Below are 15,362 nucleotides of genomic sequence, written 5' to 3'. Positions count from 1 at the left end.
ATGCACCATTGACTGTAATGCACACCTCAATTTTGAAGGTGTACATTACAATTAAAAAAATTGTTGTCAAATGTAATGTGAAGCCTCAGTCTCACAGAAAAGAGTGGTTCCCAACTAAGGATTCATTCAGGGGGTCTTCAAAACTGACGGGGAGGTTTTAAAAGCTTCATGAATGAGGCCAGCTGGGAAGCCACAGCCTTTTATCAGGCCAAGGCTGACAAGTTTGCTAGCCTCAGCCTGACGGAAGGGCACAAGCAGGTTTACATGTGTGATTGTAACTTACAATTGACTGTAATGTGCACCTCATTTTTGGCTAAGTAATTTAGCAAAAAAGGTGTGCATTACACTCAAGGAAATATGGTATTCTACTTTTCAATAGAAGGTTTTTCTCAGTTTTAGCACATTCATCTCATGGGTCTCCAAACTCATTACACATGTTTATTTCTAGATAATTGAAATAATCTTTCTTCTAGATACATTTCATCATATAGCAAAATACCCTTGGTGCTCCAAGCCCACAGTCTAGTACCTTCTAAGGTTTCTGTCAGTTATAGTCAATTTCTTTATTTCCGACCTGGAATATCAGTTTTCAAAGTTGTAGAGACTTTCACTAATCCTTGTTCTTGTAAATCCCTTCATAGTAGTGGAATCCTTGGGGCTTCCACTCAGGTTAAAGGCATTAGCTATCATTCACATTCTCATTCCTCTCTTTTCTTTTCAAGTCTCTCAAATTAAGAACACAGAAATGATTTTCCCCCCATTCAATCTCCTGAGGCGCAATCCAACACAAGTAATTTGGTGTGATCTAAAACATAAAAGCTACTACAAGCGCAGCAGGGAAATCTAAATCCATTTTTCAGATATGAATTTGAACAAACATAAAAAGCCATTAGTTACCTAGAAGTAATAAACGTCTCATGCTTGTGCTTGCCAAGTTTAAAGCCTTTTGTAGTTTTTGTTCGACCAGGAGAAGACGGTTCAGTCAAAAATGATCTCTCCAGCTCTGCTTGTAAGTCAAAGTCACTGCATCCTTTTTCTGACAATTCAATTAAGTCAACCTTTACCTGTTAAAAAAAGTAAGGAAAATTGTTTATCTCCCCTTATGTGACACCTTGGTAATTCAGCACAATTAGAAAGGAACAAAAGATCAAGGGTGAAATCAGGGAGAAGCAACCTACATGAAGTCCCTAGTGGAGTCTACAACAATTAAATAACCTGAAGGATATCAGAGCTTGCCATGTGTGTCTGGTGACCTTGAAAAGGTCAGACTCACAATATAAACTTTTATATCAAACACACACACACAAAGGCATCACGCACTATTACTTTCTGCATAATAGATACGGACTGAAGCTATACAAGCCTTTAAAGGAGATTTAAGGAGCAAACTTTAAGTATGATTTCTATTTAATAAAAATCAATGAACTAACACTTTGGACCAAAAAAACATTCTTTGTTTTAAACAACTGCACTCATGCCATATACCAAGTTTTAAAACTGAAAGTTTAAAAACTTGGTATATAGCATGTGTACTGCACTACAACAAGTCTTTCAAAAGCCTGTCACAGTGCAGTATGGTAGAAAGATTGGAGGTCATATAACAAAATAGCCATAAAGTAATATGGATTCCATCTTAAAATCTGGAATTTCTCTTGCTGACAGGTTGCTGCTGATTGGAGACCTGTCTTTCAAATTCCTTTCAGTGTAGAGCTGCCCTCCACATTGGCTGGATTTAGCAGTGCAAGAACCCCGTAAGTGAAAAAAAAAAGTGAATTTTTTTTAAAAAATGCTAGAGACCGGGAACCTCTAGGTCCTCTAGCACACCTCTATGGTCAACATCGAGCAGAAGTTGTCAATAAAGTTGTGCTGAAGGATCAACAGATTCCTAAAGATAACATATTATTAAACACAGAAAATAATCAAATCCACAAAAGTTAAACCCACGAATGCAGAGAGACAACTGTTAATTTTGATTTTTTATTGTTCATTGGATTTCAAGCAGTTAAAATGTCCTATCTCCTCATCCCCTCCCTGAGTCATTTCAAGACCTTTACCATATCAAGATCAGTTTCAATCTCTTCAGCCTGGAAAGGGGAGAACCACATGGACTTCAGCTGGTCATCCATAACATCTGCCAAGATGTAGGCAGTCCTGCAAATAAGCACAATTTCAATTAGTGGTCTTTAACGTTTGCTCACACCATACATTTCTCTGTGTTGCATGCAATCTATTCTGTGGGGCAACCAACCTACTTGCATTCAAATATTTGCCACGTCTTAATTAACACCTAATCGTACCTATTTTATTTTATTTCTCCATTATTCAGACAGCTAGTAGAGCAGCACAAGATGGTTCCTATATTCACTTCAGCAACTAACATTCTAGTTACATTATTTTTAGAAATGCCTCCATCTTTTTGTCAAGAGGATTGCTCACAATTCATGGACACTAAATAATGGTCTATAAAGCACAGAAAGTGGAAAGGGCAAGCAACATTAGAAATAACTAGGAACATGTCTATGTAAGAATAAAACAGAGACAAACATACACTAGGTCCAACTGAAAAAATGCAAGTCAACAGAGCCTAAGGGAATTCACTGCCAAATGGCCTTTAAAAGATGTAGTTGGGCGATTTAAGTACATCAACCTGTCACTAGACAGAAACAAAAGTAAGTTGATTGAATCTGCTTTCTTGACCTGCAGACAGCTGGGGAATCCTCATTTTACACCACACAGATAACAAATGTGGGTATTTAAACGAAGATCCAGACATACTAATCTACATACATGATATTTATATGTACTCATTCTCTCATAGTCTAAAATAAATGCTTGTAATTTCACCGATTATTAAAAAGATGCTGAAGAGATTCTGGTGCTGGAAGGATGGGTTCGACATCCTGGTCGCTGAGGGAAGAAGCATCGCCAGCAGATTCCAGCATTTGACGGAGCCCAACCACATTCTCCAATAAAGACTCCAGACTGTCATCTTCTTTGGAACGCTCCTGTGTAGGAAATAACTATATGTAAGGAGCAGTAACCCCCTCTATATTTAGAAAATCAAAATACACTGGCAACCTGATGCAAACAACAAACCAGTGATAATTCTACACATATTGCACATTCATATCATTACAGATATACTATCCACTAATTACATAATTATGAGGACTAGGTAGGTACCTTTTCATGTATCTTAATTGTTATCCATTGTCAGAGGAAGATCGGTTGTGTGGGTTTGGGCACCAGTAGTAAGTAGTAAACTTTTATTACGGTCAATGACCAGCTCGTAAGAGCTTGTTATCAGCACTGATGACTGTTCTGTATGTTGACTGTATTCATCTTGTATGGGTTTCTATTCTAACACAGAATGCGTATATTGTACATCTTATATTTTATGTTTTTAAATTTTATTTCCATTGTTGCCTAGGCCCAGCAGACGAAGAGAGGCCTTCTCTTCGTCCCAGTTTCTATTACTGTGGCTATTAGAAGGAGAGAAGAACAGGCAGGCACAGCTCCCAACTCTTGGCCCCAGCCTGCTGATTAAAGGCCTTCCCTGCATTCCAAGGGCCACTATTCTGGCCTCGAAGAGATGCATGGGCAAACTTCCGACCCTCCAGGTGTTTTGGACTTCAACTCCAATAATTCCTAACAGCCAATAAGATGTCAGGAATTGTGGGAGCTGAAGTCCAAAAAACCTGGAGGGCCAAAGTTTGCTCATGTCTGCTCTAAGAGAGAAGAACAGATTAGCATGCAATATCATGCCAAGGCCCAACATCTCAGGAAAGATCCTCCTTTCTTCCCAACTGCCACTGACATGGTCTCAGAGGAAGAAAAGAGCAGCCAGCACCTGCTGCATTTAATCCCCTTCCTCATTACCATCCCCTTTTCCTAGTCTGCCATTTTTTGGGGATTGTAAGGCTGAGAACAGCAAACTGTCAAATTAAAAATTAGTGCTAATCATGAAGTCATGAGAATATGGTTCAACAAAAGGGACCAATTTAACAACTTTCACATCAGCATTGAATGGTATCTAAAGTAGCATTTTGTATAATGTCAACATAAAAAGCAAGGTAATTTAGAAATGAACATAGATTTTTGTCATTAATTTTACATTACCAAAACTAGTTTCTCCAGTTCAAGAAGCAGATTGTCTGGAGTTTCTTCTTTGTTGTGCAACTGATATTTCAATTCTGCAGTAGTAAGACCCAATGTTCTAGTGGGATGAGCTCCATCGACTTCTGCAAGACCGCCATCATCTCCACAACATCCCTAAGATGGTGGTTACATAAAAAAGCTTTGCAGGGTATTAAAGATATCACACTAACAAAGTTACACCCACAGTATCATGACTGAAAAAAGGATAATGAACAAATACATAAACAGTTGCATTTTCCAGAACACAACTTGCAGCCCTGCCATGAGAAGACCTTTTCTCAAAACTATTCAAGGACAAAAAAAAAGCCTTTTCTTGTTTCACTAAGGTCACAAGAGACAAATAGAAGGCATAATGTTCTACCCTGCTGATGCTATAATATTAGCACAACTTTGGGTTTATTTCTTGATCTAGAAGTAATATTCAACTGCTACATATCATTTTATGTTTCTATTGTTTTATTTCATTTTCACCTTCATGCTAATGTCCTTTTATTGATGTAGTTTTCAAAATTATGTGAAATGTTTTGAATATTGTTATGGCAATAGAAAAGTGGGTTATAAACAAACTAAAAAAGAATAGTAATAAAATCAGTGTCGGCAGAACTTTAAGTCACACTTGACATTCTGGAGAGTCATTATTACTTCCATCATCAAAAAGGGATAATGAACATGGATTTTTTTTACAAAATGCACTTCAGGTATAAGCCATCAAAAAAAATAAATTGCAAGCCAAGACATCTGGCTTCAAGCCATAACTTCTGAGAAATTTCTATATCTATTTACTTACCAGTGTATCAGAATTTAATATCTGTCTCATGAAATCCAGAAACGAAGAGGCAAGTTCCCCAGTGTCCTTACTGAAGGTGCTTACTACTCTTTTCAGGACCATTTGCAGAGCACCAGGGTGCTTTCTCAGAGAGCTGTTTTTGTATCAAAACAGAAAATGTAATAATAGAATGTAATGTTAACAACAAAAAAACAAGATGAACAATAAAAAAGTAAATTATTTTGGATAGGAAAATTTATTATTTCTTTGAATGAATTTGATGTGTTTGGATTATTCTACATGTCAAAGAAGTGACCATTCATCTGAAAATGCGATGCACATACTTAGGAATTCGAAGCTATTTTCTAGCCCCTAATTTTCATAGTAAACATTTTTTGAGAGATTTGCTTGGAAAAATTTTCTAAACACAAATGAGAAGTTGCACAACAGATGCAGGTATACAAGGAATGCCTTGGGAGAACAAGGAGAAGATGCATACCTCTTCAGGTGATACAATCCATAATCATGCTCCGAAAGAAACATCATTGTCCTGAAACAAGTTAGCAAGCAATTATAGCTGCTTTCCGCATTAGCAAGTGTTTCCATTAGGGAGTCACAAATGGAAGCCATCAGTTCCTTGTTTGGCAATGAATTAGAAAGCTGCTCCAACTCAGAAAGAGTGGTTTCTGCGGAACTGGGTAAGATCAAGGCTATGTCCTGCCAAAAGAAGGCACAGAATTATGGAAAGCAAGAAGATAGTAGCACAAGCATATCTCATGGCCATGGCAACCAAGGCAGTAGCTGAATAACGAGCTAGTTTAGAATATGGATCAGTACGGCAGGATTTTACAACCCCCCACTTTTTCTTCTCTGAGCAGAAGTTTGCCATTGCACAGTTTTAGACTCTCCACAGTTGTAACATTATACACCACACAACACAGGGAATTACTACTCTTCACACATCACTCCAAAGCCATCTCGGGGAGAAAAAATTAGCCTTATGAACCTTATGAAATAATATAGTTTTCAATGTAATTTTTTGTTTATTTTCAAGTGATATTTATTTAGAAACATGTAATATTTTTGGAAAGAAAAGTAGTATTAATACAACACAATGGCCTATGTGAAGCACAGCCTAATAATGCTCATTCCTGAATGCAACACCAGCAGAGTTGTATCAATACAGCCCTGGGCAAACAGCCCATTTGCATGGCTCTCAACTGAAACCAAACATTTTTTTTAAAGGGCCATGGATAAAGTCATTTATTTATGTCTACATTTATTTAATTTATAGGTCACTTTTCTTCCAGACTGGGTTAAGATTTGTATATTTCAGCAGCACTTATTCCTGGTCAACACTCAAGTATACAAAGCAACATGGACATAAAAGATTCATTAAAATTAGATCTCTATTATCTATGTAATAACATACACATTCAAGCCTTCTGGGAATTACCTAATTAGATGAGATTTGTTGCAATTTGCTTTATTATATAGTCTGTCCCCTTTTTGAGAATATCCAAGGACATCATCATCTGTACATGATAAAGTGTTTTAGTAGGAGAATTAGGGTTATTTGGATTTTCAGATTACCTGGTCACAGAGAGATTGCAGAATAGATGCTAAGTATTCAGCACACTGCTGATGAATAATGTTGTCCCCTGCAGTTCGCATGACAGACAAAAGCTCCAGGAAAATTTCAGCATACTTTTCGTCACCTTTGCTAGTCCCATTAATCAAGTGCAAAATAGCCAGTTTACAAGCTTTGTGTGAAACCAAGGCATCCAGTAAAGCAAGTAAGCGAGTTGTCTGGCCAGTGTACTGTTTCTCTTTATCTTCGGGATTGCTGAAATTATATGAGTTCTCTTATCAGAAAGATAAATATATATCCTACATACAAGTTTATAAGAAAACAAAATGCAAATTTGGAACTTTCATTCAGAGATTTATACATATATGTATACATAAAGTACCACTGTGGTTACCATTATAGTGGTACTAATTTCACCATAAATCGTTTTTATACTAATTTTCCATTAATTTACCAAAGTCTTCTGCATGATTCGGTGGAAGCAAATATAAAGTAATTAAAAAGCAGGCTAGACTAGGAACCAGTGACAAAGTAAGGAAAATATTATCTTTGCTTCTGTACTTATTGTATGGATACATGGGAAATGGGGTGCTTGCACACTTGTCTAGAATGCCTACCCCTCCAGGCATATTGTTAAGACATATAGCAATGTACCACAAGCTAATATTCCTCCCTGGGAAAACACAATCACCCAGGTCTATAGCACAATGCATACCCAATTGAAGCGAAGAACTGCACCAGTTACAAAGGAAGGGCAGATACACAAGGCTGGAGAGAGCTGATGTTTACAGATGAGCAAATGGCAAGTAAGATATAATCCACCCTGCAACCTCACCATCAGTGAAATGTTTACTGGCCCAGGTTTTAAACTTTGTGAGGCCAACCTTTCACTTGGTTCTGCGAACTTCACAGATACATTTGGAGTCGACATGAAGGGCTTTCTTGGTGGTTCAAATGTTGTGAAGTTCCCTTTCATTGGACGCCAAGCTGGCCTCCTTCCTGTCCTGCTTCCACAACAAGCACAATTCTTTGTACTAAGTTGAATTTTTGGCTACTGGCTGGCTGCTGAAGAAGGACCTTCTAAAAGGCAGGTATGCTACATGCCATCCTCCCCATCCCTCCTTGTCTTGATTCAAGACACTGCAGTTTTAGTTTTATGTCTTCTGTTGTGAGACTCTTCAGATCCTAGTGTTGGGAGAAGGATGGGATAGAAATCCAATACAAGATGATCATAGCCTTCAATGTGCTGCAGATATAATTGTAGTCAATGGGATCAGTCTGGCTGTTACTTCAGACAAAGTACTGGATTGTACCTTTGCAGATCTTCTACAAGCAGATCCAAAACAGTCCTCATAATAAGGAGAGCAGTTGGCGAGGCCAGATCACAGAGCTGAACACAAATGCGCCTGAGCATGTGCTGAATAGGCTGACATGTGGAGCCAGAGAAGGAGCGCACTATTTCTTGCAACAATTTTGCTTGAACATGAAGGTGCATGCTCCATAGTTTTCGAGTGTTGAGAGCTACCGCTATGTCATGTGGTTCAATAACCTACCAGGAAAAAAACAAAACATAATTGCCAAGGTCACATTTACGATATTGTTCCTTAAGTGATCTCTAAGCAATTCGGCAGCTGCTTTCTGGGAATTGTATGTACGTACACAGAGATTTCCCCGAAGCGAAAAAAATCCTAACTCAGAGATTAAAACAGTGGCATAACATCCCTCAATGGGGAAAAAAAACCTTGCTGCATTTTCTCTATCTGAAAGGACAAATTCCATAAAAAAACAGCTTCCAGAGACTTATTTAGACATCTGAGCCACATTCTCCCTTCCGCCCCAACTCCTGTGTTTGCACAGTTTAGAGTGAAACAAATCCCAAGCTCAAACGCTCAAGATTCAAGGAGGGAAAGGGAGAGATAAAGCAAAGTAAAATCAGAAAAATCTGCTTGCCTTCAGGGATTAAAACAAACTTGAGGTCAATGAAAACTTTAAACTCCAGCTCACATTCTTTTGTAGTTGTTTTTTTAAACTCAATATAAACCAAAACCAAAGCATTTTATCTAGGCATATCTAAAGAAATACATCAAAAAAGTATAAAGAAAAAAATCAACGTAGTTTTTCTATTTGCCTGTAAACATGTTTAGCATTCTTTCTCAATCAACCTTCCACTGAAAACAAGAGAGCCGCAGAACTAGGAAAGAAAGCACTTACTGTTCCCACCACAGAAGCAAGAGAGATCTTGTAAACCCAGTCTTGGTTTATACATTCAAAATTCTTTGCATAAAGCAGCTTTCATATTGCAGGGAAAGGGGAAAGTAGCATATAAATCAGATCTGATACTAATCTACTTGCCTGGAAATCCTATATCAATTTCTTTTGCTTTCCTTGTCACACTACTACATGTTTATAAAAAATAGAAAAGTACTGCAAAATTTATAGTGAGCAGAGATTGTAGAGTGCTAATTCATCAATTATCTCTCTCACTTTGATATAGCCATGGGGCTATTCTGTAAGGGAGATTTCTCCATGCAAGAAGTGGGGTTCAGGCAGAAAAAATACTTTCCTAGTATAGCAATAAGCATGCAATTTCACACAGACCAAAAAAAAACCTGGACCTTAAGCAACAAGTTTTAACAAATAGGCACTTCATCACAAGCTGCTTACCACAACATCTACTGTTAGGCTAGTTTGAAAGACATTTTAAACTGAATAAATACTAATATGTGAGTAAATACTAGTTATGATAAACTATTACTGTGGTTCTCAACCTGGGGTCCCCAGATGTTTTTGGCCTTCAACTCCCAGAAATCCTAACAGTTGGTAAACTGGCTGGGATTTCTGGGAGTTGTAAACCAAAAACATCTGGGGACCCCAGGTTGAGAACCACTGAACTAGTAGAATGATTCAAGCCAACTGACAGCAAAATGTATTTCCTTGCACACAAAAACTATCATGCCAACCGAAGATACATTACTTAACTCTTAATTTTCACTCCTTAAGTATGCTCAATTCTCTTCATGCAATTTCTTTTAAATTCATTTTAAAGTTTATTGATACTTTGTACGTACCTGAGTGGTTTGCATTGGCAGGGGAAGAGGCAGCAATTCAGAAAGTAGTATGAGACCAGAGAAAAATCCTTCAGGAATTCTCAGAATAGAAATGAGGACCTCCTTGAGCATGAGCGACCAAGTATTATTGGCCAAAGTTTCTTCTGAGATAGTTAGCTTTTCATTAACGCCTTGGGTAAAAGTCAACAAAATATCAACAATGTCATTCTGAATTTTTTGTTCATCACTGTCTAAGCGTCCTGAGAGGGGAATAGAGCACAAAAGCATGTGTAAGGTAATAAGTGCTGAAGGAACACGCATGTCTTTGAACTCAAAGGACCCTCTCCGCAGTAGTTCAGTTAGCATGGTTTTCAAGAGAGTGAGGGTACATCGGGCCATGGAGATGGTGGTGACCCGATGAAGAGTGGTTCCCATGTTGACATGGAGCCTCCAAGGCTGAATAAGGATGCTGTTTAGCTTTTGCAGAACTCGGATGAAAGTGTCCATTCCCTCGGAAGAGAAGAGCTGAATCACTGCAAGGTTCCATTTAAGGTCCTTTTGCTGACCTTTAGGAAGAAGAGGAGAAAAGATCAAAAGGTGTTTTTTTTCATATTCCATCTTCCTCTCATTACAAAACAGATTTGGTCCAATTATTTTTGGGGGCCACTGTCCATTAGTGATCAAGCAAACACAAGTTTAGATTACCTAAAATTTCCCAATGAGAAAGAAAATCCCTTCATTTTCTCACAATAGAGACGTCAAATTCATTCCAAATCTGACATGCACAAACACCAAATAAAATTATCCCAAACTAATAACAATATGTTTCAGAGACAGGATAGAAGGTGTGATTACATCAGAGATATTGTATGGATTAAGAAGAATGAATTTCCTACCTTCAACAGGTGGAGGAGGACATGCAATATGGCACAGAACACGAAGAGCAGTAGGAAGACCAACTCCTTCCTGGGTCATCAAATTATCAATATTCTTTCAAATAAAAACATTGTAAAAATAATGAGTGCTCAACACACAAAATGTATTCAGTATAATACACAGATGAGCTCCACTTCTGGGGAATTGTGGATGAACTGACTTTCATCTTGTGTGCTCCACTTTTAAACAAGGAAAAAGGATACCTATAGTCCACCAATATAGTTTAGATTAAATAAGAATGAGCACTCAGCATTTTAACAGTAAAGGTATAACTAATCTATACTAAGAGAGCCTGAATATCATCTCTTGTTTTAGAATGTAAGAAGATCCTTGTTGGATCAGGACCATATTCATCAACCGTTATTCATGCAAGAAAACCTACAATCTGATATTTAGATAGTTACCAGAAATATCTTGGAACATCTTCTGCATATCTTTCAGTACAAAATCCCCTAATTTAGCAACTCATTTTCTAACTTTTGCCCTTAAACTACACACATCATCTGAATAAGGGCACTTTGGTCCAAATTTAAATCTCTCTTCACTCCTCTTCACAACGATTCATGCAATTAACAACTGCATTAAAAACAACACACCCAGTTTGGGTTTCAGAAGATTATTATTTGAATTATTTAATGAAACATACTGTTTGGAACAAGCATACTCTACATTTTCAATATTATTGTACCACTATCATGCTGAAATTTTCAGTTTGCTTATTTTGAAACTATGTAGATACTATGTAACAATGTTTGTTAATAATCTAATTTAGAATTATATTAAAAAGTAACTCTGTGACATTATTGCACACCCCTTGCAAAATGTAAACCCCAAAAAGCATTTGAATAAATAATTTTCAGAAAATGCAAGTATTTTTTTACTAACCTGTTTGATATATTCAATGAGATTAGGGATACAATGAATTTCAAATCGAATAGTTTTCAAAGGCTCTAGCCATTTGCTAAGTTCTAAAACAAACAAAAAACACAAGGCAACTTGAAAAATGTTGTTATTATGTAAACTGCCCAAAAAATGTAATAACCATTAAAGTGAAGGTAGAAACAGTTGTATAATTATAACTGTTTCTACATAAGAATGGGAAAGAGAGTTTAAAGAATCCCAAGACTGGACATTTTTACCACTTATTAAATGAGTTCCATCAATGAGCAGTGCGCTAAATAAAACAGGAAAAAAATTAGGTTTCAAAACTCCTTAGAACATGAAAAAAGTATTCAGTTTTTCAGTGATGCAGCCAATCAATCTGTTTAGAATGAAGGGATCCGACTATGTGCATTGTCAAAAATTGACTATCAGAACACTCATGTTACAGATAAAAATGTATTTTTTCTTAACTGTTTCACGTACTCAACCAGTAATGACACATACTGTACCTTGCAACTTAGTATTATTTTCATCAGCTTTGCAAAGTTTCAACAAAGGTGCTGAATATTGTTCAAGCATTTGGACATCACTGGAGGACTGGACCACCAGAAGAACAAGGATGCAGGCATAATTATAGGCAACTGACTTCTTTGACTTGGAATCACTGAAACAGAGATTTTTGCTTAAAATAGAGATACATTTCTCAAACTTGAACCCTGACAAAACATTCAGGATTATTATTTACATAATGCCTGTTTTATACAGAAAAGTAGACGATTTTGGGTTGCTGTGAGTCTTTTGGGCTGTATGGCCATGTTCCAGAAGCTTTCTCTCCTGACATTTCGCCCACATCTGTGACAGGCATCCTCATAACCTCTGAGGATGCCTGCCACAGATGTGGGCATAACATCAGGACAGAAAGCTTCTAGAACATGGCTATAAAGTCCGAAAGACTCACAGTAACCCAGTGATTCCGGACATGAAAGCCTTCGACAATATGCAGAAGATACACAAATTTTACACTTTTAGGGAATATTACATTACCTTTATCCTTTCAAAATGCTTTAAAACAAAATTAGAAAAAACAATGACAGTGTCCAGAATCAAGAAATAGCCCCAAGAAAGAATAAAACAAGAATACTGCTCTGAGCTCAAAACATGGATTAACATCCTACCATGAATAAACATCCTTGTGCTTAGCACAATCACCGTGTTCTGTAAAGCTTCATCTATCGTTATCAATTTGTATAAAATAAGAATGCAAAACATGTGATCCGATAACTTTCATGAGCCCCACTTAGCATCCTAATGGTAAGAGACATTATACTTGTAACCCAAGAATATGTAAAGTACTCTAGGTTCCCTGGTCACATACTGTATTGTGGAATAGCAACATAGAGGAGTGTTGTTCAGGGCTATATACTCAGTATTCTAACCACATCCTTAATATAAGCTTTATACAAACCGTCTAACATTGAAAACAGAAGAAAATAATTGTTTTTAAAGCAATAAAAATTTTAATTTCCTTTGCACAGCCTAATTCTAAGCACAAATCAGATTAGAATGCTGTGTTTTCACTTTTTTTCAGAAACCTATTACATAAGCATTTTTAATTCACTTTTAGCCTCTATTATTGGGTTTTCCACAAATAATATGAGAGAAGTGTTTCCAAACAAAACAAAAATCTGATATAGTTATTAGCATTTTTGCATAACTAGATGCATAGATATTTCCTGTTCCAAAAAAAGATCTTTTTTTGCAGTCTGTACCCTGAAGGATTTCCACAATAGTGAAAATAAAAGTACCAGCTTTTAAAAGAGATAAGATGAGGAGGAAGATCAATATGCTACCTGCTCCTCTTTTCACCACAGGATTACCTAAACTCATGCAGAATATTCAGTTTGAAATATTTGGTCTCCACTATTCTCTCATGTCATCTTTGTTTCATTTCTCAGATGAAATTGCAGATTCATAAACTATCGAGTTACTGTTTTCAAACTCTGTCTTATACATGTTGTTCACTTGACAGACTGGCGAGGATGCTGTTTAAATATCCTTTCTTTTTGCCCAGCAATAAATGCAACCCAATGAAGCAATAATTGGGAAGGACAAATTGTATTTCACAATCCAGTGAAATACAGACCGACACGCGCATGGATGGTTTCCCACTGCATCATAAATAGGAAACTCTAGGTCACTTCTTTAAAGAAAAGCCATTTCCAAAAAAGGTCACAAGATGAAATTTATATCATGCCATAGTGCTCCATTTCACTGATTGACAAATGGCCATTTTAAGGCAACCCCCCCCCCCCCCCCACTAAAGATAATATAATGGAAATTAAGAGTTACCCTAGTGCTTCTTTGGAATAGAACTCCATTAAAGTAATAAGGCTCTGCAGATTCTTCTCAAGGCTGAAGACATGGGCAACAGCAGCTCTTCCCACAGGGTTAAAAGTGATCAAGTATAGGTTATGAAGCGTCCCCAGAAGATCTGAATGGTCGGTCTCATCGGTATCCGTGCAACGCTGGAAGTGGCAGAATAGTTCCGAAATGCACTGAAGAGTCTGTGTTGAATGAAGAAGCCATAGAGGAAACGCGTCATCACTCGCCCCGTCTGTCTGGAGGCCTTCTTCTTGATCGGGATCAGAAAACTGGCAAAAGGCTCGAACCAGCAGGTTTGTGGCTTCATACTCAGAGAGGAAAAAAAGGAGACCTTTTTGTGACTGAGCCAAGAACCTCAGTATATCCCTAGCAGACTGAAGCACCCCAGGGTGTACGTTTGTTACTGGGTTTGACAGCAGCAACGTGATAGATTCCAAGAAGTGGTGGTTATGAAGATACCTGGAGAAAAAAAACGAGATGTATGTTTGATTACAACAGGAAATATAATGTATCAGTCAAATTTACTACCACTACCCTGTCATTTATGATTATTAGCTTACATGCCATCAGAGAGGAGGCAACTCCAAAAGATTACAATTAACTTCATGTTACAAATAACATTTAAGAGTCTGGTCTGAACAGAAGTCCACTAATATAAGAAAGCAATAAGCAAGACAAAAGTAAAAAATGGGAAGAATCTCATCTTGAATTTAGAATTTCATCTAAGTAGCAGTGTTTTCTTTTTTTTAAAAAAAAAGATGGAAAATTCTAACCTTTTATTTAAAAATTGCTGGATTTTCCTTTTAACTCAAGAAGTCAAAATATGCTACAAAGTTTATTACAGTTAAGAATTTAGCAATCTCAGAAAACTGACTTCAGATCAACCCAGACATAAAGCAATTCACAAAACTGATTGCCATTTATTACTATGGGGGTCAAAAGAAGGGGGGAACGACCTTAGATATTGCAAAGCAACTGTTACAGTTTTTCCAGTTACAGAAATAGAAAGAGGCCACATATTTTTCAAGGGATGAGATGAGGGCAGTTAAACAGTTCAGGCTCTATCTATCTATTCAACTGCATCTCCTGATATGAGCCTTCCCAAACTTTACAATCTGCCAGAGGTCCTACTCTCAGTCCCACCCCCGTCTCAGGTGAGGCTGATGGGAATGAGAGAGCCTTCTCAGCAGTGGCTCCTCGGCTCTGCAATGCCCTCTCTAAAGACATCAGAATGGCTCCCTCCCTGCTATCTGTCAGAAGGCAAGTAAAAACCTTTCTCTGGAAAGAAGCTTTTGGGGAAGACAATGGGTAACCCTGTTAAATGGCTATTGGATTCGACTACGTGCAGTAGTTCCCAAACTTATTTGGCCTACCGCCCCCTTTCCAGAAAAAATATTACTCAGTGCCCTGGAAATTATTTTTTTAAAAATTTTTAATAGCAATTAAACAGAAATATGTACCTGTGGCCATCACCGCTCCCCTGGATTGCTGCAGCGCCCATCCCAGCCTGCTCCGCCCAGTCAGTGAGCGAGCGAGCGAGGAAGGGAGGGTGGGTCAGAGAGTGAGGGTGGGCGGCAGCGACTGGAGCCTGGACAGGCTG

The 15,362-nt window shown here is 37.6% G+C and overlaps 1 protein-coding gene across 2 annotated transcripts in view; it reads right to left on the bottom strand.

The window, feature by feature from the left end:
- Positions 1-15,362, bottom strand: part of virma (vir like m6A methyltransferase associated) — a 31,751-nt gene that overhangs the window by 3,501 nt on the left and 12,888 nt on the right. For both annotated transcript variants that reach the window (XM_003219509.4, XM_008108374.3), the window contains exons 9-21: positions 13,730-14,221; positions 11,890-12,044; positions 11,384-11,466; positions 10,459-10,552; positions 9,584-10,128; positions 7,829-8,064; positions 6,518-6,770; positions 5,424-5,641; positions 4,946-5,078; positions 4,120-4,272; positions 2,845-3,005; positions 2,055-2,151; positions 898-1,064 (exon numbers count right to left, since the gene is read on the bottom strand). In XM_003219509.4, coding sequence (XP_003219557.2) covers positions 898-1,064; positions 2,055-2,151; positions 2,845-3,005; positions 4,120-4,272; positions 4,946-5,078; positions 5,424-5,641; positions 6,518-6,770; positions 7,829-8,064; positions 9,584-10,128; positions 10,459-10,552; positions 11,384-11,466; positions 11,890-12,044; positions 13,730-14,221 — 2,787 coding nt within the window. The remainder of the gene's footprint in view (positions 1-897; positions 1,065-2,054; positions 2,152-2,844; positions 3,006-4,119; positions 4,273-4,945; positions 5,079-5,423; positions 5,642-6,517; positions 6,771-7,828; positions 8,065-9,583; positions 10,129-10,458; positions 10,553-11,383; positions 11,467-11,889; positions 12,045-13,729; positions 14,222-15,362) is intronic.

This window comes from Anolis carolinensis, chromosome 4 (assembly GCF_035594765.1).
Source record: "Anolis carolinensis isolate JA03-04 chromosome 4, rAnoCar3.1.pri, whole genome shotgun sequence".
Classification (NCBI taxonomy): Eukaryota; Metazoa; Chordata; class Lepidosauria; order Squamata; family Dactyloidae; genus Anolis; species Anolis carolinensis.
The sequence above is the reverse complement of the archived record's forward strand: the minus strand, read 5'-3'. Positions and strand labels throughout refer to the sequence as shown.